The sequence below is a fragment of the Notothenia rossii genome, assembly GCF_949606895.1.
Source record: "Notothenia rossii genome assembly, chromosome: 11".
NCBI lineage: Eukaryota > Metazoa > Chordata > Actinopteri > Perciformes > Nototheniidae > Notothenia > Notothenia rossii.
Genome location: NC_136910.1, coordinates 12,873,561 through 12,901,075, shown reverse-complemented (window position 1 = coordinate 12,901,075; position 27,515 = coordinate 12,873,561). Strand labels below are relative to the sequence as shown.

The following is a 27,515-nucleotide window of genomic DNA, read 5'->3' as shown; positions in this document are numbered from 1 at the left end:
GTTGGATCATGTTAATGCCTTCAACTTACTGAAAACACGGCAAATTAATCCCCAATTAACACTACAGGCAGATTTAGTTATTATGGAACTGCTTTCTGCATAAAGGGATAAAAATATCTCATCTGAAAGCTTTAAGATTATTCTGTGGTGGGAACACTGTGACCGTATCCTGTTCACCTCTCTGCAGGGGCTTAACAAGTTCAGCTTTCCCCTGACTTCTACATTTGTTCTTATAAAACATCACAGAACAAGCCGAGAGCTGTTTTACAAGGACGATTTATGACTAAATTACTCATCTTTTACCTCAAATCTGTACATCAACTTTACAACCGGCACACCTAAGCTGAGTTTATCATCACATATACCTGACTAGCAAGGAAAGTTTTGTTTTGCTTTACAGCACTTTGAATCGCCACATGCTGAAAAGTGCTATATAAATAAAATTGCCTTGCCTTTACAGGTTTCCTGCTCTGAAAATGGCAAATAACGTCAGAAAAATGTACAGCCAGGGGAAGATCAATACTGCTCAAAAGGAAACTGTGCATCTCCAGTATCATGACTCTTTAGCTTTCCAGCACTATGTTATTAGCAAGCTATGTTGGAATGTGTTAAAACTCTGAATGTGTGTCGTTTTCCCTTGGATCTTTTAAATGTATAACAAAGGGATTTATAAATTGATCTGCTGCTAATCAAATCCCAATATCAATTCTTTACTCCCTTGCACTGAAAATCCTGAAACTGCAAGTTTCTTACACACAGTGCCAACGATTCTGAATTGTTTAAGTTGGTATACAAAAAGTATATTTCGCTGCAATTCATTCTGCAGATCAAACATTACCGTTAGTTTGTATTGATCTTTTATTGCACTGCAATTCATTTGCAGCTTTTTCTTCTTCCTGAGAGCAAATATTGTATGGAAATGTTGCTTTGAAGCTGTCGTCTTTAGGAATCATTTCTAATTTTCACAATGAATTCTTGAATAATTTAAGAAAATGAACCGAAAGGTAGCTTGTCATTATTCCGGTCATCCGTGTTTAAAGACTGTTTGCTAATACAGGAGCAAAAGTAAGTATTGTTTTCCCCCTTTTTCCTTCTCACATTTATCTCTAATCTCATGCTTAATGCAACAAGGCATCTTGTGAGAGAAGAACACGTCTTTTGTCTTACCAACTGTTTTGGCTTATTTTCCACGGGTGCTGCGTATAATTAATATCTCAGCGGTGCCGGGGGTTGTCATTTTTCAAATGGTTTCCCTGGAAATGTTCTACACCTCTTAATGGCCCTGCTAATGCTGTAGCTGTCATGTCTTGGACAGCTGCACTTTTACAAGACAAACTCAGCTGTGCCACAGGCCTCTCTGTGGACTTACTCACTCAAAGGCTCAGAGGCTGGTGCTGCCAGCTGGTGATAGTACACATAACATTTGATTAATCTTTACCTTGTGCACATGACTGGTGAGTCACCTTCCAATGGTGTCCCTGTGGTGCCGAATACTTTTGTTATTATGTGATGGATCACAGAACTAAAAATGAAACCAGATGACCACTTACAGGGGGCCTAAAGTGTGAGGCAGTGAGCTGAGAAGATTTACAGTCAGCTTACACATTAAAATGATCAAATACAATGTATTTTAGGAAATTACTTTGACATCCCAAATGTTGGTATCTCACATTCTTACACTTTCAAAAACATCAAAAGCCCTTTCAGATGTCTGTTCACATAGTGATACCATACTAGGGGATCAGGACCCCCGAGGAGCATAGGATAAGTCTGAGGGGTCACAAGATGATCAAGTTAGGAAAGAGGAAACAAAAACTGCTTTACACAATTGGGTTCACTTTCTTGTGTTAACAAGATAAAGTAAAGATTTGCGACTTAAGGAGTGGAGAGTTTTATTTTAAAGGAATATTTTCGAAATAACTTAGGATTTATATAATTGACTTTTGCTGAAACGTAAGAAACAGATATAACGTTAGAGTTCTATGCTCTGGTTATCATGCAAAAAAGCCATAAGTGTCTGAAAATGTCTACCTATTCTTATAAATATTAGATCTGTCATGTCCTGTTTGACACAGAATTCAAGTGTATACTATAAGCACAACCGGCTGGCCTTCAATTCCAGCAAGGAGCAATCATAAAATGTACCCTTTGTTAGCACAAGCAAGAAGAAACTACTGCTGAGTGGACATGCATGACACCAAACCAGCTGAAAAGCAATTTGTTAAAGCGTTTTGGATTCCATACCAGAAATGTACAAGTCGTGGTTGAAGGTGAGACTGTTAGCTGCCCTTTCAAAGAGCAATTGCTTACAGTATCATTACCACAACAATTCTGAAGTCACTCAGAGAGGCAACAGAAGCACCACAAATAAACAGAGGCTAGGTTGAAGGAGTCCAAGCTGTAACGAGAGGCTTCAAACCAGCACTGCTGGAGTATAAATATCCATTATCCCGTTGCTAGCTTGTATCAACTGATGAATAACATATTCAAAGATGGTATTTTCAACAACACCAAATGTGACTCTGCTCCACGGCTTGAATGCAAAACATCATATGAAAGATTTCATCAGATCAGTTTTGCTGTCAATACTCAATCAACACATTCTCACTCAACAAGAAACAGATCCAATACATGTCAATGCACACCAACATACTAAAAGCAGCAACATTTAAAAAGGCAGTAAAAGTAGAGAAAACACTGACACTTGATTTATAACCATAATGTCCTTGTGAACCCATTGGCTTTCAAAGTGTTCTCTTTGAATAAGCATTAACTTATATATAGTTGGCCTTTTCCCATGCAACCATGAAGAAAGCTCAGCTAACATTCCTCATCACAAAGCACAAAAACACAAGGCCCTCTGAAGTCAAGATATGCCTGTCGTGATAAGTAAATCACCATGATGTCTGATAGAATCAATAGTGGAGCACAAGTGCTGCTATTTTCTTCATTTCAAACACTATCTCTCTATTCCTTTCCTGAAAGCAGATATTGTTGACTTTGAGATGGTTATCACAATTCATGAGAGTTCAACTCGAGTTCAGAACAAACACTTAATACGCTTGTTACTTCTTAATAAGATGACACAGCCCAGATAAAGCCACTGTTTGGACATGTTGATCATGCATGCAGTGCGTGTCTGAACAGTGGTGGGATGATGGATATAAATAATTCATTGTAACAGCCGGGACTCGCTGGAGGTTAGAAGACCATGTTAAAGTGTTGAACATGGAGCAATGAGTGGTCGTTCACAGGACATAAGACAGCGAAACACAACAACAAGTTTGCTCAGTGAACACGAACCTAGAAAACCTTAAACATGTCCCTCTTTGGGTTTGATCTAACGGTTACTAACTGCAAGCCAGAGTTGTTTTACGTCTCTATCTTTGTTTGAAGCACAGCATGATGGTGGCCCTTCAACCCCCATTTTCCAGAAGCTTAGACCAGGTTGTTTGATGAGGGCTTATCCCTCAGCTGACATATTATCGCTGGACAGGCCTCTGACTGCGCCAAAAGAACAAGCTACGCAAAGGATTAGCCTGCACACTCGTGCTAATGCAGTCAAACTGTCAGAGAGATCAAAGCCACTCACTCCAGATTAAGACCAATTAAAGTAGGTGGCCCTACACAAATTAATAGCTGGAGCACTCACCTGTTAAAAGGAGGAAAAACAGCAAGAGGCTTTGTTCTCTCAGCTGAAGTGAGAAAATGTCTAGCTTTTTGGTCGTCAGTCAGTTATGTGTTATGGCAAGCAGTCAGCAAACAAAATCATTTGTTTCATGAAGTTATGTAAATCTACATGTGTTTATTAACCTGCAGCTACACCCACATGAACTCCAACCACCAGAAGTGAGCCGTTATGTCCAAATGCTAACATGACAGTTGTGATTGCTGCCTTTAATGGAGCAATTTAAAATAATTGGCACTTTGCTTGAAGGCCACCTTCCCATTATTAGACTTTGATTTGGCTTTTACAGGGCTGTACATTCAGTTGCAGAGTGCACATACCCTGTAGAGTCTGGAGCAGCTGCCAAATCCATTAAAATATAAGCTTATTTTCTCTTTAAAGGGTCAGTTCACCCACATCACGAAAAAAATATACTTTGTCACTTACCTCTATTGCTATGCACATCGTTTTGTTTCGTGTGCTGGGTCTACACCAGTACAATGAAAGTCCCTTTCCATTAACAATGTATCGGTTACTTTGGACACTACACAGACCTCACTGAATATTATTTTCCTTAAAACTTATTTGTACAGAAATGCATCTTAAGGATCTGCATTTCCTGCCAACATTCAAATAAGGAAATGACAAAGAGATGACTTCTTGTTGAGGCTGTTGTAGTGCAGAAGGGGTTAATACGCCTCCATTATTACAGTAATGTGAATATCTCAGACTGAGGCATCTGAACCGCAGCTGGTCAGATAGGCTGCAGGGTCATCTGAGGGCCAGCGGAGGCTCCGCTGATCAAGGCCTCTCTGCTCTCGACAGGGGGATGAATGATGACTGCAGAGTAAATGCCAAAACTATAAATTTCATCCCACACTGACCCAAAGCTCCTCTAAAGTTTATTTACATTTTCACATAGCGTCTACCCTCAAACGTCAGTGTCAAAGGATCTCAAGGCAGGATGATTAGTGATTGCAGTGCGTGCGCTCCTAAACACACATTGCCGGGAAAGTTCATTTCACTCCGACATGTCTGTTGTGAGCTACGCTGAGGAGCAGACTGAAAGGATCTTTCATTGACTTGTCTTTTCTTGTTACTCGCTCTGAATCTCGCTCTCCACATGATCCAGACTAGTTGACTAAAAACGGTTGCAGTGTCAAATACAGTATCTTTAAATTCAGCTGCGCCATCTATTACAAACGCTAATGGGGGAATTTTGCCAAACATGTTTTAAAAAATACAAAACCAGGCAGAATTTTATATGTGGAAAATAAATAAATAAGCCCAGCACCCCGTGGTTTACTTTCCAATGGGCTTTGCAGAGAGCTCCGTTTGATGTGGATGCCTAGAGTCAACTGTGTTTGGACAGTCATAGGGTGGAGCTGCCAGGCTTTTAACTGCTCCATAGAACACAACCCACCACAGAGCAGCACATAGGAGTCCCTCTGTCCTGAGGCTGGACACAAACTATGAACTGAGAGAATGAGAGAGAACCACAGTGGGATTTACTCCTGCACAGGCCTCAAGGCTAACAAAGCAGAGAAGCTTAAACCACCCTGAAGACATTTGTTGCATGATTCTCCAAAAGCATTTCATTCGGTGTACACAGCAAAGCTGCAAGAGATGAATACAACATCTTTTATTCAAAACATTTCCCAACACTTGTCAGCAGTGGGTGAAATAATACAGGGTGCAAAGGCAGATTTTGTTAGCTAAAAACGGATTTTAACTTAGATCAGTCAAAGCAGGGAAATATGTACGAAGATATATATTCAGTGGAGGTGGATAGAAGTCATTGCTCCCGTTTTGTGGTGGTGTGGGAGGCATGAGATGCCTAATTTGAGAACGAATGTGCTTAAGATATTACTGCAGGAAGGCAATCTGTCAAAAGCCGGCTGTTTTGGCATGTTGCATACCGCTGCTGAGATCATAGAGTCAGATTCTGCTTGCAATTACTGCTGAAGGACCATGGATGCAGGCAGGCAGCCATTAATCCTGCTCCTGGCCCTCGATGCTTTGACAAGTCAAAATTCTCACTGGGGCCACAGCTCTAAGGGAAAATACACCAGTGTCCAAACCACACCAATGAGGTCATTTACACCATCACTAATGCAATTATAATCATTAAGTTAGCAGTACGTTATGATTACGTTGTTCTTTAGTGCTTTGGAATTTAAAAAGGACGTTAAAATATACTTTATTCAGAGTTATTGCTTTAGGTTACTTGAGCTTATAATAAAAAATGATCTAGGAGTATAAACGTTTATTAAGTATTCAAAGCATTTGCTTAAGTAAAGGTATATACTATTGGTCGAACGCACTTATTGTAAGTCCCTTTGGATAAAAGCGTCAGCTAAATGCAATGTAATGTAATTATACCACATTCTAAAAAATACTCAGTTACCATTAGCCTTAGTGCATTCTGAAATGACCTTAAAGCAACTTTCTTTTGCATTAACCTATTAATTACTATTAAGCCTACTTTTAACCGGCTCATCAAAGTTATTTCAGTTTAATTTACTTCGTGAAAGTAGTATAGTATTGATGATTGTATACAAAGTAAGATGTGGCTTTATATCTGTAAACGTACAATATTATCTTTGAAATATAATAGTATAAGTACTCCGATGAAACTGCTCAAGTAGAGTGCAAGAAGAGTACTTTAACATTACAAGTACAGCGCTTGAATAAATATATATTTACCATCACAGCAGCAGACTACATTATGCAACTATGCAAGTAAATAGGACTGCTCAGTGTATTTAGTGTCCCTCCAGTTGACATCCATATGTGCGGTTACAATAGACTCCCTTAAAATCCTCTATTCACTCTTTGTTCTCGTCTTGTTTACCGTACAAAGAGTGTGGTTTCATCTGAGTGAAAGCAACACAGACACGATGAAAAGAAAAAGGCTTCAAAGGAAGAGATTCATCATCGTGTGTCGCCCCTCCTACCCACGCTACACCTACACAACGCTGTGATCAGGTCATTTAGCTGTTTAATGTGGTATGACATTTTATCCCCCACCTTAAGCATCTTAAAGCAGTGTGTTATGCACAGACTCATTTCAGTGTCAGCAAATGCCTCAGAGTTTCCTTAACCCTCTGGGGTTTAGAGGAAGAAAAAAGGAATGAAATGTCCCAAACACAAGAAACTGTTGATGTTGCCAGAACCTAGAGCTGTGCAAGGCTTAAAATGTTAAGATCTGAAGTGGTTGATGTTAATTTCCCATTCAAGAAAAACTGTGAGTTCACACTGACAAATCTAAAGTTTCGAAAAAGGGAAAAAGTTAGTTTCTCTTAAAGAGCAATACTCGCAAAGAGAAAGCAGCTATTGAGCAAAAAACTTAAATTAACCTGTAGAAAACCCTGGCACGTCAAAATCCACTTGACGTGCCATGAACTGTGGCACTAAACATTTTGTCACGCAGCCACATATCTGCATAGAGGCTCATGTTATGCCTGAGCATCTGTGTCCGATCTGAATAACTAGCATGACTCCCGTGCAGATGGTCACAGGATGTGAGCACCTCGTATCGCCTGTTCCCATCAATCTAACAGTAAATAGCTCCTTTGACACCCTGTGCCCGCTGCGCCTCACATGATTGCCGCCATTTTAAAAAACAACACAAGGAAGAAGAGATGAGCAGCAGCCTCGAAGTTTGCAAACATCACACCACATGCGTCCCACAAGAACTCTTGACCCGTTTGTGGAAAGCCGTGAGTCACGAGTTCGTTGATATCACTCCTTTGAAATCTTAATGTCCAACTGCCCTTCTTCATGGCCTCTGTTCAACAGCTAAATCAGATTTATAACTACTGTCAAAGGCAGGGATGACAGATAAATTAATCTTTCCTTTCACGAGTTTACATCTTGGGCATCTGGACCGCTGATCTTGCCCTAACAAGCGCAGAGGTCTTGGCGAGCTGTCTGTTAATGTTGATGTGTTCATGGCTGGAGATGAATGGCTCTGTCATAGGAATCTATTTATACAGCAGTTATATGGCAGTGCCACTAGATCCAGGACATTGCACTTTCCTGAGACGAGCACCAGCATCTGTTAGAGGGAGCCAGCAAATGACACTCCTTTAGATTTGGAGCACTGTTCAATGTAATGTGTCAGTTATTGCGGGGTTGAAAAGAAAAAGAAAGCTGTCTATTGACTTCAAAGCCCTGAAAGGATGCACATTCCTTTCTTCTTATTATTTTTAATGTATGTATTACATTGCTTCCATTTTAATTGAAGTATTTTAAACACAAATCACTTTTTCATTTTACAAATCACTTTATAAAGCGGGACACTGTAGTGCGGTTTTAATTATTCCCGTTTTCTAAGACTTCAAATATTGGCCGATAATATTTAAATTGTAAACAAATGTTCACATATTGAATCTCATTACTCCAGAACTATGTTTTTAAATGAACATGTTACTATCAGATGTTTCGTAATGGCAGAGTAGAGTTATTACAAGAACAGCTGAAAGACAGGACCACCAAGACTGCAGAACTCAAGCTTGTCATTGTGGGCCCACCCTCCGCAGTACCTTACACACCTCCTCACCCCATCACATGACTCCCAGCCACCACCCTCCAGTGCCTCTCGAACAAAAGATGCTTTGAGGTCATGCTCCTCTTCTTTGTGCCCACCACAGCGCGTGAACAGAGAGAGAACAGAACCACTCAAGACAAGGGCGACTTAAGAGCAGCTTATAATGAAAGGACATCCATCATAAAAGAAAACACATGCCATTATTGAAGGAACCATTATGGTGAAGTTCAAATAAATCAGCGTTTGAAGGGTGTAATATTGTTAGTAATTCTTCCAGGTCTTCAAATTACTCGCTGAGGGAGAACAAAATCCAATCTGTGGACTTTCGTCATCAAACTGGGTAACTTCATTGATGATATGCCTGAGCTTAAAGCTGCACCCCCTTTTATATTCATCGCCCCAAGAATTCTCTGTGGGGGTTTAGAACTTCAAACACTACCTCATGAAAAAGTCAGGAGGTGTCAGACACGCGTTCCCCTTCCTCGCCCCAAACCCCGCTGGCTTGCCAACACCAAAGGCCAGAATTGATTTTATGTGAAGCAGGACCGGCTCAACCCCCGTCAGGGATCACCTGCCTCGCCCCCGCCTGTAGCACTGATGCACCGTGAACAATTAGGGAAAGACAGTGAAATATTGACAAGATATATGTGCTTTTCAGAGTGAATTTCGCTAATTATGTATCACTCAAAGCAACTGCAGAGCATGTTCTGTATGATGGGATTTCCTCCCTGAACATCTGAAGGAAGTTAAATTGTCACGGATGCGTTTTTTGCTCTAATTCCACATGGATGATCCTTGTGTATGAGCTAATAAAGTGAGGTTTATGGAAGATTCAGGACAGATTATCTGAGGTAAAAGCACTGTCCTGAAACTCAGCAGGCTTTAAAGTTAGTCCAGCTGTACATAAAAAAAATGCAGTATGAAAGGTCATACAAGAGCCAAAAGAGATAAAAGTCTGAGGTGGCTTTCTTGTATGGTGATCCATTTACGATCCCCTTTAAATTAAACATTCCTTCCCGTTTGACTGCATGTGCTCATCCTGCCAGGCAACGGTAACAAAGTGCAGGTACGGTCCTTTTAAAAAAAATCAATGATCTGTGTTTTTAACTTTAAGAAATAGCCCCGATTTGACTGAAATTACCAGCATCTTTGTATATGATAGTATTCTATTTTCTACGTCTCTATCTATACTTTGCGGTAACTTAAATATCCATTTGTGGGACGAATAGAAGAATTCTGATTCAAGTTTAATTTCTCACCTTTCTCTTTCCTGCCACCCTCAAAGTATCCTTTGTCTAATTCAAAAGGAAAAACCTCCCCAAAATAACAACACAAATATTGTAACTGATAGAAATGATGGTTTAACTTGTAACAAACCATAATTACCCTTTTAGTGTAAAAGGTTTGTCAGGTATAAGTGATATAAATCCCTTTAATCCGCATCTATGCGAGTGACTCATACAGTAATTTACTAAAAAGGGTACCACCCAACTAATAACATATTACAAAATCAAAGCTGGAAATAAAATCCTAATGACAAACTAATATTTAATGATGTGTTTAAGTGCCGGGACCACAGTTTGTGCACTGTAATAAAGCTCCCATAAAAACACAGTTTAATGCAGATATTTCCAAACATCAAGCGTTAATGGATTTGACAGACTTTTATATCACTAAGTAAGAAACAGTGCAATACTTGTCTGCAGTAAATGACTTGATACAACTGGCCATGAAGGAGAGGAGCAACATAGGGTTTTAGCAGACTGGCGTCTATGTGTGACTGTGAGACATGACTTCCTTCTTTTTAACAGAGAGCACTTCAACCACTGGCTTCATGTCAACCTCCCGTTGTAATGGACAGCCACAAAGCTGACAGGCTGTAAATCAGAGTGACTATAGAAGCCATTAGTCCGGGGATACACAATAAAAAGCGGTAATGGTCTCATAAAGCCTACAACACCACAGCAGACATTCTGATTCTGTCTATTAAGGGCTGCACGGAGCCTCGGATGAGTGAAAATAAGGAAGCCATTTTTCTTTGTGGATTGTTGCCTGGGGTCCCGTGTTCGTGATCAATGTACAGTAAGATGCACTGTGCTGAGATATATTTATTTACACTGTACTCCAACTGAGTGAATATTAGAGGAGGATATTGTGATTAAGAAGTGCTTTTATTGAGCCACATGTTACACACACATCATTGATTTACTGTGAACTGGTTATATACGCCAGATGTGCTCAGCGTGCAGGTTATATAGTATCATGAAAAACAGCTTACATTATATGTTATGGTGAGAACAATCTAGTCCAAGAACCAAGAATCCTTTATTGTTATTCCTTAGTCTTTCTTGCTAAACTAGAAAAACATGATTAAAAAGTAGTGCATTTTTTAATTTGCATCATAATAAATCTTTATTGAATCATATATATTAAAAAGGAACAGTTTAGGACAGACAGATACTGTAGATGTCTGCCTCAGCCCCTGCACGATGGATACAAATCAAATTTAAGATGCAGCATCCACAGCAAAGAAATAAATAAAAGAGTAAAAGCCTACAGCCACGCAGTCAGCTCTACTGCTATGCCACTGTAAATGATGACCATTAGCACTTCCAAGCAGGAAATTGTGTTTTTTTGTTCGACAAAGCAACTACCAGATGTTGTTTACTTGACCAAATGCTATGAAAAGGAATCTGGTTTCCAGTAAAAATGTGACATAGCATGTTGAGAAACACTGCTGCACATTTGGGGCTACAGATCTTTAAATGTGCTGCGTATGATGACTGGAAGCTAATGGTAGCTTTATCTGTTAGACATAATACATCTAATTTACCAATACAAATCGTCTTTGAAACCAATGCCAACTTGTTTCAGCTATTGAAAATCCGGATGACTAATGTCTACAACATTCCAGCAAAGATTTCACCAAATTTCTCTCCTTCAAAGACGAAGAAAAAATAAGTCTGCTGCGTGACAGTTCAACAGGCTGTTCTTAACTTACAGCTAGATTGAACTCGCCTGAAGACAATGACAAACTCTTCTCTGTCTGATGTCACTTCCCATTTCCAGGCCCACTGCTATCTGCTATTGGCTTCTTCCAATAATAGCTCATCAAAACAACACAACCCCTCTTGGCACCAAAATAAAGGCAGAGGTCCACGTCTATGCCACTCAGTTGTCAATTAAGACTCCTCTTCACACTGACACTTGTGACTTAAAAGAAACAGTCGAGAAAGTGATGAATTTGAGATGACAGATGAGAAGGCAGTACGCAGTACCATAATGCGCTTGAGATATGGATAGCAACTGACACCACTGGCAGGTCTTATGACGTTTGATTTCATTTGTCAGGCCTCTTCTACTTTGTCTTTTAGCTCGCTTGCTCCTTCACTCTTCGATCATCACGGTAATAGCTCATTCTGATAGCCCGAAGACACTCAAACTAGCTCCCATTTAAAATGCAAAGCCACAAATATAGTAGGTGCGGCTGTGGGCTACAAATCCAGATGCCATCAGGTCTTGTATCTAATCGTAGATGTAAACTTTGTATAACTGCATGTGTAGGTATTAAATAAACCCCGTTCTATCCTGGATCTCCGAAATGCACACAATTTAACAACATGGAAACGCATGAATACATATCACATAAACCACAAACGACAGAGAAATAACCATCATCCTCGGTATTTGATCACTAAGTAGACAAATGGAGCAGTAAGTGTCCAAGCCTGTCTCGGCGAATACCTTGCATGCTTGTCTCCAGCCGACCACATGACGCTAATTCCTGACTGAAGCGCTCCTCCTGCGAATCCCTAATCCTGCCTGTGAAATGTGACAAGATCATTCTTTAGGCCTACTTTAGTCTGAATAATCTGCCCATCACAGACATTCATCCCGACCTGCACAGTGCTCCCAGTGTCATAACACGCTACCTGTACATTTTCACCCGGCTTAGGCTCCATAAATTAAATCTAGAAGAGTAAATGTGAGGCATCAGCATCTAGTGCTGCCAGTGTCGTTGTGGAAAATGTTGATTATACACTCACTGTTTCACGAACTAACGGGTGGGTTTTTTTTCGACTCATTGAAGATTCAGTAATAAACAGTAAAAACAGGGTTGCTACAATTAGTTTAAGAAATACAAATGATATTTAATCAAGCAAAATATGACAAACATTCTCTGTTTATAGCTGCTTAAATGTTAAAATGTATTGTTTTTCAGTGTTTTTATTTGGCAATATGCTGGGTTTGGCAATGATGGTCAGACTTAAAAAGCTATTTCAAAACATCAAATTGAGTTCTAGGAAATCAAGTTGGGTATTGTTCATCATATTCTGACAAAGGATTGGTTGATTAATCAAAAAAAGACTAAACAGATGTATCAATAATTAAACAAATCTTGATATAAAGCCCTAAAGCTGAAAAAAGTAGCTAAATCAAGTTACATGTCATACTTAGAAAGTCATCATAAGTTAACAGGATTGCACTCCCTTTCTTCCTAAAGCCAGTAGACAAGTAGATTGAGTACAGTAGGTGTTACAGGAGCTTCTTGAAGTTTCCACAAAGTTCATAACCAGTAATACGGCAGCTGTCAGGTTGAATTGAGCCGTTGGTTCCAGTGCGAACAGCGAGGGTAGGTGAAGTTAACTCTTCTTTACAGCATGACTACAACCCGCCAGGATCTTCACCTACCTGATGGCAAGTGGACGACAGCATATAATCTCCATAGGCTTTACATCCTACTCCTGACCAGCTTTAACTAATTGAGGAGACAAGGTGAAAAAGACCCTTCACCGCTGCGATCTTGGCTGCACCTCAACTTTTCCAACTCTCTCCGTCATGCTGTGCTATCGCCGTCTGACTTCCGGCGAGATACTGTAAGTTCTTCTTGTCAGCTCCGACTTGAGCTCTTGCAAATGAAGTCAACGCCACAGTATCTGACACAGATGGGGGGAGGAAAATTGCTTGGGTCTAGTGAAGGGGAATGGGTATGACTTCTACTGTAAGTATCTGAAATGTCCTGTCTTTAACACATAATATCTGTAATACTTCCTGACACATGCTGCTATAACCTCTTATTCTGTGCCAGCTTCTGTGGGGACCTTTTTCCCTCTCTGGGCACAGAAGAAAAGAAGTCTATTTTCTTGTCATATTTGGTTGAAAGGCAACTCTCAACTTTGAGTGTAATTTCCTGCACTTTAAAGACAGTCCACATGCAAGGTGCATTACCATGCTATCAAGGTGATGGGAGCAATTTCAAACTGTCAGTCAGTCATGGAAATATCAGAGAGACTTAATGTCTACTGCAACCTGTCAAAGGCTCCTGTGAAGTGGCGGAGAGCGTAATCTGAGTCTTATTCACTCAACACCATTTACTTGTCAGCATAGCTCTGTTTTACTCTGGATGGTAGTTCATAATGAATGGGGGCTATGGTATATATATATGTATATATATATATATATATATATATATATATATATATATATATATATATATATATAGGTATTTTAATGAACAGGTCCGTCTGTGGAAGGTTTTTGAAGTATATATATGTGTGGAAAAATGTACATGTAAAGCTATTGAACATATAAAGAGAGCAGTATTAGAAATACCATAGTTTCAGCCCAAGTATGCGGCATCTAATATGATCACACAGTTCTCGCTTCACAGACAGCAGTTAGTTAAGGCTGTTAATTTCCAGATAGACGCACCACTCTGGGTGACACACTGGGGCTGTACTTAACTATTATTAATGTGACAGGCCTCAGTGCAAAGCAAATCAATTAAACAGGAGCAATCACCATAGTCTGGATAACGGCCTTTTAAGACTGTTTTCATGTGACAAGGAGGTCCTCTATCCAGGCCTCTGCGCCAGGACCTGACAGGTCAAGAAAGCAGCATGAAACAATAGCACCTTCTAACCATCATCTCCCCTTTTTACCTGTCAGATCCACTCGGCCTGTCTGGCTGCTGACGCCGCGCGTCCTGCACCGGCTGCCATGGGGTGAATTTTCGTGTCATGTCGGGGGAATTTCTTATTCCACTTGCTTGACATTATAATGCAGCATTTATCGACAATTTTTTTTCAAAACTATATGTCAAGGGTTTTTGATGTTCATGTGCAAGACTCAAGCAAGCAGAATAATAAGACTGGAGCAGTGACTTACCTTCATGCTGTCCACTGCTGCATTGTACCTCCCAACTGGAAAAGAAAAGCAGATTGTTTTTAATCAGTTAAACTCCTTCATCATGAGGTCAGTTATCATTTCATATAAGAAATACTGAAATAAGAGTTAAACATTTTGATTAAAAAAAGACTGCGTTACAGTGTTGAATGCATTTGTATAATCAATCCTGTAGTAAGTGTCCTACTTCCAGAGCTAAATTATACAATGCACATTATACAATTATACATTATACAACACAGCTCCTGTCACTGTGACTCTAATTGCCATTATCTCAATGTTTAATCAACTCTTATGATTAATTGTGAAGTTGCTCCTGCACGAAGTGTTGTTTCTGCACAGACTAGCACTATTTCATATAAAATCAAGACTGAAAGTGCTGGAGGTAAGTAAAGGATACCAATTTAGATTTTGCATTAATCTCAAATATTCAAGGAAAACACTTCCAGAATCCCAAACCATAGATTTGCCAATGAACCATAGTATAATAAAAGTAAACATAAAATAAAAAAATTGAAAGTTTCAAAGTTTTATTAAAGATCATAACTGTTACTTTTTTCGACATGTTATGAATAGAAAATGTAATTTTTCAAAGGACCGAAAAGGTTATATTTTGTATATTAACTGGCCAAAGATTGCTTTTGGGAAGAAAACTTTGCATGTTGCAAAAGTGATTCAGAAAAACTTTAACTAAATGTACTCCCCTTTATACATTTTCAAAAACTTTTCTCCTGGAATAATGCCCAAATATAAGCTATCAGAGACATTCAAATAAAGAATAAAACGTTTAATTAAATATGAATCCTAAATCTTGTGAATAAAAGCCCAAGATAGAGCTTGTTATCTGTATAATCAACCACCTGAGGTACACGTCCCTGCTTGTAAACGGTTGTGTTTGCAAAGACTCTGGATGATTCATAAACGTGCCCTAGTGAAATACTAGCAGGAACATTTCAAGCTTTCCTTTTAAAAGTAATGAATTACGGCAACGAAAAATGTGCAGCCATTTAAGGATAAAGCCTAGAATTTGGTGTCTGCCGCAGCAAGCCATCCATCACGTCCACAATAAAGGAGTTTTTGCCTGACGGTCGAAATTTATGGTCGCCCTTCTCTGCCCTAATAACTCAAAGCGCTGTGTCAGAGCCTGACAGCCGTTGCCGAAAACAGCACCCCTGTTATCAATCAAAAAACACTTGCATATGTTTAACTTTCGCCTGATCAGCAAGACATTTATAGGCTATTGAGTAATAAGATAAGTGGGTCTATTTCGATGGGAAGAAATGTGGAAGCTTTAAATGATTAATGGCAGACACTAGAGGGTTTTTTAAGCTCTCTTGGAACAAAAAGAAACAATTTTTGGCTTAAATGTGGCGGAAATGTGGAGGAATATTTTTAATTCCCATGACAGAATAAGACCTGAATAATGACATGCCATCAAATTAATGTATGTAGCAGAATTTGGGTTATGTAAAATTGCCTCAGAGCTTATCTCCAATTAAACAAATTGCAGTTTTGAGTTTTACCAGACCAGGCAGGCTATCAGGGCTAAATGATGATGGAGGAGTGAGGGAAAGACACTTCTTCACTCCCCTTCTCATGATTCACTTTACAGTATAGTTGACCTGAATATGACTGAGAAGAGGCACACACAAAAAAAACTGCAGACAGCTGACAGATAACTGCCATGCAGGACAGGGAACTGACAGATGACAGGCTGTGTGATTGAGAGGAGAAAGTTGAAGAAAATGTGAAACATGCCGATGGAAATCGCTGCATGTTGGAGTAAATATCTGACCAGAAAGGCCGGTTGTTCATTTTCCATCTTTAATGGTTAAAAGTAGTTCATCACAAAATGATGCAAAGAGTGTCTGCTCCTTGCAAGACATGTGCAAAAGGGGCCATCAAATGCACAAGCTCTAAATGACGCTCTTGACATTTGGAAAAAAAATTGTAAATGTCTAGCCATACATTTTGTAAGGGTGACAATATTTAGCAATGTAAAATGTCTTACTTTTAATAAGTGCAAATACAATTATTATTATTATTATTATTATTATTTGTAATTATATTAATTATTATTAATACGCATCTTGTCTTCATTTAAAGAGGTTTTGGTCATTTGTGTCCTGGTCCACCTTCACTAATAACACACAAGATGCATGGGCTGCGCATGCGTCGAATCGCCCATTACGCAAAGACGCTTATAAAAACTCAAAATTAAAAGTGCTCGGAGTGGGTGAAATGTGAAACACACCCGCGTGTGAGTAAGAAACGTCACATTCAGTAGAGCCTCTGATCACCTAGGGATCTCTTTTTGATTGGGAGGCGGCAACGGCTCTGATCTGCGGAGTAATTCAGACGCTGCCTGGAAGGAGGCGGAGTGATCTCTCCTGCCCACTCACTGCCAACGTAAACCCAGTACGCTCTCGGACCCCCAGCCACTGTCAGAGCGACTCCGGGGATGAAGCAACGCGGCTGTGATACGCACGGATTCTGTTCTCAAACTCCGCGTCTCTTTTTTTGAGGATTTAACATTGATTTGTTTTATCTCTGGCGAAGCATTTAACCGTTTGAAGCTTTTGAGTGTTGGCTTTATTTACCCTACACATGTATTTCTCAACCACTTTTAAGAGAATTGGGTCATGATCACATCGCCCACGGTCTCTTTCCTGAGAAATAGCACGAATACAGCGTGGGAGAGCTGCTCCTTGGGGGAGAAGGGCGCAGTGAATATCAGACAGCTATTCGTCCACAACTCCGTGTCTCCTGCAGACCCTTATCGCCAAGCAAGTCGTCTTCCCATAAAGGTTTTGAACATGCTTACCGCTCGGTCAGGACACATTTTGCACCCGGAGTACCTTCAGCCTTTGCCGTCTACTCCACTCGGTCCCATCGAGGTAAGCACGGAAACACCATCACCAATTTGCTAAATAGAATCCATAAAGTGTTACACTGGAATCACTTCCAAAGCTTTCAATCTGCTATTTTAGGATGTCTGTTTCGGGACATATTTGGTAGGAAATATAAAAAATAAATAGCCCTCTACTAATAGGATTTTTAGACCCAATATCAGAGTAGCTTTATGATATTTTCGGTTATTTGTCTGCATTTAAAAAGGCTGTTAGGCTGTTAAATGGTCAAGTTTGGACTCGCTTTGAAATGTAATGACCTTGTTGAAGCTGATTAATGCAAGTGTTTGTAGTGTCATTTTGACGTGTGGCAGTTGTTCAGTCTTATCTCATATCTATGTAAAACAGCCTTCTGTGTACATTCCCTCTTTACATGCCTATCACGCTGAGTTGTTTTGAGTTTCATCCCGATAAGTTCCTGCGCAATGCGTAAACTACGCGGAACGATCATATGTGCGCATTTATAACAAAACATAACATGCGCAAGTGTTTTATGCATTTCATTAACAGTTGTTTGTCCTATTTTACAGCTGGATGCCAAGAAAAGTCCATTGGCTCTTTTGGCCCAGACGTGCTCTCAGATCGGCAAACCGGATCCCCCGTCCTCCTCCAAACAGTCCTCTGGCTCAAATGGATCTAGTGATAAGGAGACGAAATCCGGTCCGCTAAAAATGAGCGACATCGGAGCCGACGACAAATCTAGTTTCAAACCTTACTCCAAATCGTCAGAGAAGAAGGACTCGAGCAGTAACCTAAGTGGAGATAAAACTAGTTTCCGAGTGCCTAGCGCCACCTGCCAGCCGTTCAGCCCCAGGACAGGCAGCCCCAGCTCCTGCACCTCTGTCTCGCCTCTGCCGGCTGAAGGCAAAGCGGGGGAAAAGGAGGACAAGAAGGACTCTGAAAGCAATAAAAGCAGTACGACGGAGAGTAATATCAGCCATAGGATAAGTGGAATTACCTCTGACCAACACCAGGAGAACACATCTGGATCAAAGACTGTTACATCGGACTCGCCATCTTTAACATCGTCCTCCTCCCTCCTCGGCTCTGGGCTGGTGGCCCCCGTTTCCCCTTATAAGCCCGGGCATTCAGTTTTCCCCATGCCACCTGCTGGTCTTTCCTACCCTGGAAGTTTAGCGGGTGCATACGCAGGTTACCCGCAGCAGTTCCTCCATCACGGAATGACCCTTGACCCCTCCAAATCCAGCAGCCAGATGTTAAGTGCACAGTTTGCCAGCTCAATGGGCTGCAGTAAAGCAGGAACGAGTCCCTTATCTGGAGCATCCCCGCCGTCTCTTATGTCTGCTAGTCTGTGTCGAGACCCCTACTGCCTGAGCTACCACTGCTCCAGCCATTTGTCCGGAGCATCCAGCGCAAACTGCGCACATGACTCTGCGGCGGCTGCTGCTGCCTCCGCGCTCAAATCTGGATACCCGCTCATGTACCAAACGCACCCGTTACACGGCGTGCACCCCTCGGCCCAGTCTTTCGGCGGACACCCCTTGTATCCTTACGGCTTTATGCTTCCCAACGACCCCCTGCCGCACGTGTGTAACTGGGTGTCTGCTAACGGACCTTGCGATAAGCGCTTTTCCTCCTCCGAGGAGCTTCTCGGCCACTTGCGGACTCACACGGCATTTGCCGGTACGGAGAAGTTGATATCCGGGTACCCGGGGTCCTCTTCTCTCGCCAATGCCGCTGCCGCCGCTGCTATGGCATGTCACATGCATATGCCTCATAATGGCAGTCCTGGCAGCCCCGGCGCTCTGGCCCTCAGGGGGCCCCATCACCACCTCGGACTGAGCAGCCGCTATCACCCCTATTCAAAGAGCCCCCTGCCCACCGGGGCCCCGGTGCCGATGCCCGCGGCCACAGGAGCATATTACTCCCCGTACGCCTTGTATGGACAAAGACTGACAACAGCCTCAGCCTTGGGATACCAGTAGAGACAAAGAATTATACGTTTATAAAAGGAGATTTAGGCCCAATGAGTTTTATATTGTACTTCATGCAGGGACTGGATCCATGTGGGGATCAGTGTATTTATTTGCGATAGCTTCAAGCGTGACTAAAATAAAAATAATATAACTTTGAAGACTCTATGTGCATTATTTTACAGAGGAAAGAGTGGATTGTGTTTACATTTTGTGTACATTGTTTTGCATATTCAAATGGGACCTTTACGTGAAATGATTGTATTCTTCATGCTAAATCATCTGTAAGTCTAGTGGGAAAGATAAGTCTCACTCAGAAAGATGGAAATAATTGTCATTGATTTATTTAGCAAAACGTTTTTACCTTGATGGCATTATTTAAAGCTGCACAAAGTTCTGACAATATTTGTAGCCTAGTTTTTTTTATTTTAATAGAGGAAATACAACAACAAAAAACTTGATTTAATCATTTGTTTCTTTACCATTTTTTTATTTTTAACTTGGGGCTGTTCAATAATAATGTAGTGATTTTTAATTCAAATATATATTATTTATTTAATTCGTCCCCATTTTTTTGTGTGACTGGCAGTCAAAACTGCACATGCAGATTGCGATTTATTTTATGTTCAAGTTTATGGCAAAATCTCACATTTTATGTTACTTTACAAACTTGATTTACAAAAGTCTTTACAAAGGGACTTGGAGATGTAGAACTAATTATTTAATTGCAAAGGCTTTGAACGTTTTATATTTAATAAGAGCATATAGAGAGTGTGTGTGTGTGTGTGTGTGTGTGTGTGTGTGTGTGTGTGTGTGTGTGTGTGTGTGTGTGTGTGTGTGTGTGTGTGTGTGTGTGTGTGTGTGTGTGTGTGTGTGTGTGTGTGTGTGTGTGTGTGTTTTAGGGGGTGTTCAGATGCATTATATCTTGGGATCATCAAAACATGCTGAATCTTCTCAATCACGAGGTTCTGGATTATCGTTTAATTAACGAAGACAAACGAGCTACTGGTATCAGTGAGGGGCTCGCTAAACAAAGATTTACGGGGAAACCAGATGTGGGACGTTTGCACAGCTTTTGTGATGGCTGTAATGAAGCCATGAAGCAGAGAGCATGAATATAGCAGGGCCTAACTATTTAATCATCCCCTTAAAACAAATCAACTAAATCAAGCCAAAAGTGTTATTATCCATCCTCAGTAAATCAGGCTGTTGTCCGGCAATAAAATCACCATCATTAACAGTCAGATGTCATATTCATCAAAGCCACCCATCCTTCATGTAGATTACTCCTTAACATGGCTCAGTGATGGATGGTAATAAAGCCACTAACCCACAATTCAGCATGGCAACCAGTCAGCCATGAAGCCAGTAGACCAATCGTGACGCATCTATTTTCATTTACAAACGTGATGTGAACAAATTGGGTTTCAGATCTTTGAACATCATTTCTCAACATTTAATTGATGTGGTATAAATTCACATATGAACAGTTAAACCAGTCAATAAATTAGTCAGTAGATTTATTTTATAGCATCAGTTGCTGGATTTCTTTTAATTTAGGGAATAGCTGTGAGTAGAGCATCTGTGGACTGTTTGGTTAGCAAGCCTTGGGATTTAGTGTTAACTTATAATAACTAATAAGAATTAAGACTTTTTTTTAACAGTATATATTTAAGTGATGTATTTTATAATATTCATGTTGTGGTGTTTTTTTTATACATAAAATCTCATTAAAACCAAAAACTATTTTTCCAAGACAAACCTGAGAATAACACAAAGGTGACATTAGACAGTCTAAAAAAACTGAAATTACAAGAATAAATCCTTTACAATTTCAATAAAATAATGTCTGGGCTCTTTAATCCTCTCTAGCATTTATAAAAAGTAAAAAAAAAAAAAAAGTAAAACAATTGTATATAACTGTATAGTTAGTTGTAAGCAGACAAATAGTATTAATGTGTCTATATACATTCACGTGGAAACCCATACAGTAAGTGGAGGCTAAAGAATAAAAAAAGACAACAACTTACGATATGGTTAAACATGTATCTATGGAAGAAATTGTTGACAAATAATGTATATTAATACACTTTAAATATATTTATATAAATACACACTGCTTGTACAAACCAATACTAAATTGGGTTGTTTGAGTAAAGCACAATTTGTTGCTGTTATTTCAGTAGTTACACAGATAAATGAATATTATGAACCCATGTTATAATTGTTTGTTATACGTTTCTAAATTCAACTTAAAGATAAGAAAACATCCTAAATATGTTGTTGAACTGGACAGTTACCCCTTATAAATGAAAACAAACCAGTAATATTGTATGATCAATTATATATTTGTTGTCTTTTAAAAATCAAAAACATGCTAATTTCCGTACCGAGAAATTATAGTTCTTGATAAACGTGAGCTTTATATGACTGATTTGAAATCTGGTGTCCAACTACTGTAATGCATCAGTCACATCACTATTTTGAAATGAAAGGACAGTGGGAGCACCATCAGTTTGAATTGTTATTATACATTTAGAGTTTAGAAAAAGCTCAATTCATTTCATCAAAGAGGTGATCGGGGGCAGATGCTGCGTCATATGGATAAAAGGTCATTGGTACATCTGTTTTCTGGCTCAGTGGAATTCACATACATCTATCTATCCTACCTTGCTAAAGTCTATCAGTCTTTATGTAGCAACAGAGGATCTCTTACCCACATGTTTGAATGTAAAATACTGTCAGGAGGACATAAGACACTGGACGGCTTTGTAACCCTGCGTTGAATCACAGTGCCGTCCCCACCTGTTCTGCTTTGAACTGCAGCGTGAGTACGACTCATGGCCTTTCACCTGAGGGGGAACAGATCAGCACAGCGTGGCCCAGCGCAGACACGTTGATGTTCAAAATGGTCACTTTTGCACAGCTGCACGCCATGTGTTACACTGTCTGTTCTGCTTGAAGGGCTGGTGGACATCATCACCGCTACGCTGAGCTGATGTTCCTCCTCACAACGCCCACAGTCGTGGACCAAAATGGACTTTTCAGAAACTGGTTCACGCATCAAATACATCAAGCAGCTTTCAAACACTTGTTATGCATGTTATGGCCATATAATGAATTGAACACCCTTTTGTAATCAATATTAATGATCCAATCAAGGGATTTCCCCGTTGTTACATAAACTTCAGTTGCTTTGCAAAAATCTCCCTCATTGCTTATGTACTCTGGAAAGGCAGACAGATCTCTGTTTACAGAAGCAAAGGAAAAACCGAAGACTTTTTGCACATTCAGTCAGCTGAGAAGTGTGTCTTCCATCATCCAAAAAAAAACATGGTGGTTTATGTTTTCAGGGGAGGCTTTTGCTTCTCCAAACAAACTCCATATTTATCATCACTCCATAATTTCCTCCCTTTGACAAGCAAAGTAAACGACAGGAATACAGAGTTAAAGCTGGGTTTTACTGAGCTGTTGACCTTTGGAGTCTTCTTCTATTAACTCTAGTGAGGCATCATAAAGAAGTTAGCTTGTACACTGAGGTTTTCCTAACATGGATAACGTGTCTGTGTGTGTACTCTGTATACTCACAATAAAGTGTTTCTTATAGTCACAAGCCAGCCGATGGGAAATTGTTAAAGGGGAATTTTCCCTCGAAGAGAGTCTGTCAACACACAAAGCAAAGGAAAGAGCGACCATGAGTTAAACAGTGGGCCCTTGTCTCTCAGCACTCAACATGCCCTATAATTTGCACACACTGACAGGGGCCATTTTGAAGTATGTCATAGGCGGAAAACTTTTTGTCTGCAAACGTCTTGCTCTCAGTAAGTCGACTTCTGCCCGGGTCTGGGTGATTAATGACTTATGGCCTTATTGTGTGGAGGTGGCTAATTACCTACAGGCGGACTTTAGAGACACGCTATGAAAACCCTCCTCTGATAACCCCAACTTTTTCCCCTCCTCGTCTTGGCATGTGGAAGCTCTTACTGACACATTTGCAAGAAGCAGACTAACGTTGAGTAAGATTAATGGCCTCTGAGAACAGTAAACAGCCTTTGATTCAACAGTGTTTAAATGTATGACACACTGGCATTGTGTTTCCGCGCTGTTCGTGCTCTCTGGTTGGGAAACGCAGCCAAAGTTCCCCCGCTGTTGGTTTAAAATTAGGCTTGGCATATTCATGGAGGGAGTCTCTTGATGCTCAGGCTGGCAAACATGTGTTCATTGCCTCTTTAAGTTTTCTGCAGTTCCTTCAGACTGACATTCTGAGACAAAGATAATCAGTTTCTTCTTAAATGCCCTGAGCAGGCAGCCAGTATGAATGTCTGATAGAGTCATAAACAAGTATTTCTGTAGAGCCAGCAGAGGAAGAAGACAAAGGCAGCATTATGTTGCACACTAACTAACAATAAGCCAAAGCCTCATAAGCTGTTCTTTAAGGTCAGCGGCTCGTTGTTCCCGACACACGACTGGCCAGAAATTGTGCAGCCATCCCCTCCACTTTGTCTCACCCTTCCCATTATTAGGTTTGTTAACATACTGTATTGCCGTGTTTGCAGTCATGTCGACAGGCTAACTTAATCAAGTTAATATCGAACTTGTGTGTTTCGCCCGGCGCGACAGTTTTAGTGCCAGAATGATTGCCTTGACCTATGAGATGAAATTAGCTATGGACACGACTTGGAGAGTTTTCTTCCTGGTGAAGAAACATATTTACCAGAACAGCGACAACGATGGAAAATAGCAGGGAACAAAAATGCTCCTTCAATAACGTGATGAATGAAAAATGCCACGTGGACCCAAAGTGGTGCAAAATGCATAATGCCAGCTGGCAGACCATTACAGGTGATGGACATTTCACTTACCTTAAGTCAAATATAACAGACTGCTGTTCATTAATATACAGGAAGGCCTGCAGAATCGAGCCTGCCATCTGGTTAAATCGACAGAGTAATCTACAGCTCGTGATTAGGGCTGAGGAGCAGAGTTTCTCTTTAATCTTTTCAGCTTTCAAAAAAAATTCCATCTGCACCATGTGGCACATCATTTTTCTTTAAGACAAATGGACTGTTTTTGTATGATCCAAAATTAGATCAGCAGAAAACAATCAATCTTGTAACGCTGGTCTGGGAAAATAATTGAGATTTGGATCCTGTCTTCCTTCCTCTTGTCTTTATAGTGTCTTACTCTCCCTTTTCATTGCATGACTAGCTTTGCAGCCATGGTATTCTTCCCATGATGCTCTCTATCCGTTTCCATCACCGAGTGTATACCGGCCGGGCAATGCACTAATGATGGATATGAAAATATGCCTTAATATAGAGATTCCCCTTCAGCTTTGTTCCCTGTGGTGCTCAACAACAGATGGTGACCTGTGACAATCTGTGACACCTGAACCAAAATCCACACTGAAGCAAAGTAGAAGACAAAAAACTTCAAGTCATTCTGTCTGCAAATTAGCGAGATGACACAACGGTCAGGTGCCAGCCTCCCGTGACAGTTGCCCCCCTCCCATTACAGGAGCAGCGATGCTTTCACTGCACGACAAAAGGGAAATGGGTGCATGTTTTTTTATAGGAGACCTGTCTGTCAGCTGGCTCTCAAGTCATAACAAATCACCAGCACTCAGCTGAGGCTGAACATTCAGGGCGTCAGGAGGAAGACGGATGACCTGCAGGCCTTTGAAGTGCTCTGGCAGTTCAGATGGCTCAGCAGCGCTGACAGAGAAATATACACAACAGAGCAACCAATAATGAGAACATTAAACATTCCAGCCACCTGACAGGCTGACAAAAACAGCCTGGCCTCACATCAATCATCCGCTGAGACATAACCTTGACAATTAGTCCCCTCTGATACTTCCAGTAACCCCTGGGCCTGCACTGCAGTGTGACTCCACTTAAAGAGGAGAAAACCAAAGAGCTTAATCTAATTCCTTAATTCTGATTGATAAAGACATAGTAGCGACAGAGACCGCAACATATCGGTTCAACAGATGATGGATTCAGAATCGGTTGGTGAGTCCTTTTGAAGTAATGACTCTCCAAGGACATATGTGAAAATAGGAGAATGCGCATACTGTAGTTTGATTATTTTCCTGGCTGCCTCTGAAGATGTTTCGGCTAAGAACACAAAAATGTATCCAGCATAAGTTTATGGCTCTGCCTGCTCAAATATGTGTTTTAATGATGCCCCACAGGCATTTGGAAGCTATATAAATACTTGTAGCAGAGCCAACACTTAGGTTTCAATATAACTCAAGGCATATTTCAGCATGAATAGTTCTTTAATGTGTGTCTAACGAGGTTACATATCTTACATCTGTATCTGTGTAAACATATGCTAAATGTCAAGGCTGCTATTAAAGGCTCTATAAATCCTGCTCACTAAAAGTCTTACTATCATTAATGTTGGAAAAAAGTAACTCCTGTTCTTTTTCTTTTGAGCTTACTCCTCATTAGCCATGTGCTGTACAGAATACTTTTTAGTCTCGCCTGTTCTCTGCAATTCAAGACCCTCCGAAAAAGGCGAGGGGCCATGTTGTCATCACTCTATTCACTTTAACTATGTAGTTACCATATGACAAATGAGCCATGAGAAATGACATTTCCCTTTTGCCTTCACACCTGTAGAGAAAAAGCAAAGCATCTGACAGATGGACGGATGGCAGGACCTCCAAACTACTGTATCTCCCTCTCATTTGGTGAAATGTAAAGAGCCGAGGCAATGACTGTTTACAAAAACTACCTGAGACGGAGCTGCAGAGTTCCAAGCCCTGAGGATGATAAATGGCTTTGCTAACCCGTTGGGACTGTAGACCCAAATGAGGACGGAGCTAATTGCCGTGCGAAATACTTTGGCATGAATGGAAAGAAAATGCAGGCGAGCCGCGGCCAAAAAAGGGCCCAGTTGCTGCTCTGAACTCCTAGTTGGCTTTTGCTTACAAGAGTTCACTCGGTGTCCATAAATCATGGGCTGCTTACAGCTGAAACTGCCCTTAGTCATCAACATGCAATAGACTGAGTGACAGATTCCATCCTGACTACATTAGCCCCCAGTTCAAACGAGTCTCTTTTTTTAAACTCTCCTACCATCTTGAAACTCACAGGAAATAAAAACCAGATGGCCGAGGATCGCTGTGTATAACATAAAGCTGAGCTCATACGGGAGAAAAAAGACAGTAAAGACTTAATAAGAAAGTACACATGATGTTGAGGGAAATGACAGAGGTCAATTTGAGGTATCCTGGGGTTTAGATATCCTTCAAATACTGCTTCAGATATCACTTTATCCTGAGGCTGTAGTCTGCAGCACATTACTCATTTTCAACTGACAAGAGACCTGAAATGTGGTTTCAGACAGTGTTACTCCCACACAGGTGCAAGCTCCACAATCCTTCTTAGCTACGTTCATGCTTTTCTGAGCTCCAATCTTGAACTAGACAGCAGTCAGGGGGCACATACCTCCCCCAAGGCTCCAACAGATAATTAACTTTATATTTAAATGAGATTTTCTTTTTCCATGGCATCAGGATCCAGACCTGCATCTAAATAATGATAGACAATAATGGGATACATGTGCCAGATTGTTTTCAATCAAGTAAGTGCAGTAGTCTGTACTTTAAACTGATTTGTAGTCACTGCTGCACACTATTTCTTATTTTATTTATTTATTTATTAAATAAGTGCAGTAGTCAAGAGTAGGTCAATTAGTAAGGGAAAATGTTCAAAGTTGCCCTATCACACAATGACTTCTAAAAGTGTATGGATCTCCACCAAGAATGAATCACAAATGTCCTTTTCAAACCGTTCCCCATTTCAGGAAAAAAGAGCAGCACAAGTACACGTTTTGCCATGCTAGCTCGAGGCTTGGGTTTTGGTTTGGGTTTGACAAGGATGCCTTGGATACCTTGGTATTGTTATTGTGAGCATGCAAGCATGCTGCTGTTAGCATTAAACTCAAAGCCATGTCTCAAAGTGCTGCTAGCATGGCTATACGTAGATATCCATATATCAGAGACAGATACGTATATTCAAATGTGAATTTGAACAATACAATCAAAATTAGTTTTTAGTATCATCTCGTTGTATTGTAGTATTTTCTCTGGTGTCCATATTTCTAATACTCAGCTGGCCTGAACACACACATTAACTCCATTCATGAGATGTATCAAAATATTCACTCAGTATTTCTGTGTGTTTGGTTTTGGTAGGTTATCTATGAGTCTATTAAAGGTCAATATGGCAATATGATGTTTTTTATATTTTAAG

The 27,515-nt window shown here is 40.4% G+C and overlaps 1 protein-coding gene and 1 long non-coding RNA gene across 3 annotated transcripts in view; one reads left to right on the top strand and one right to left on the bottom strand.

The window, feature by feature from the left end:
- The window catches only part of LOC307024867, a 137,092-nt gene that overhangs the window by 89,835 nt on the left and 19,742 nt on the right, over nt 1–27,515 (bottom strand). Inside the window, exons 3-4 of one of the 2 annotated variants that reach the window (XR_013804011.1) lie at nt 22,837–22,909; nt 14,388–14,422 (exon numbers count right to left, since the gene is read on the bottom strand). This is a non-coding gene — a long non-coding RNA (uncharacterized lncRNA). The remainder of the gene's footprint in view (nt 1–14,387; nt 14,423–22,836; nt 22,910–27,515) is intronic. The other variant, XR_013804012.1, reaches the window with a different exon arrangement.
- Nucleotides 16,680–19,409, top strand: LOC307025669 (zinc finger protein 503-like). Its single transcript, XM_079660507.1, has 2 exons — nt 16,680–17,302; nt 17,845–19,409. Exons 1-2 carry the CDS (start codon nt 17,048–17,050, stop codon nt 19,258–19,260), a joined length of 1,671 nt encoding a protein of 556 aa, XP_079516633.1. The 5' UTR covers nt 16,680–17,047; the 3' UTR covers nt 19,261–19,409.

Excerpts from the sequence above, each read along its gene's own strand:
- LOC307025669 (XM_079660507.1), top strand. The coding sequence starts at position 17,048 with ATGATCACATCGCCCACGGTCTCTTTCCTGAGAAATAGCACGAATACA. Across the intron at positions 17,303-17,844 it reads CTCCACTCGGTCCCATCGAG|CTGGATGCCAAGAAAAGTCC; the intron begins GTAAGCACGGAA and ends CCTATTTTACAG.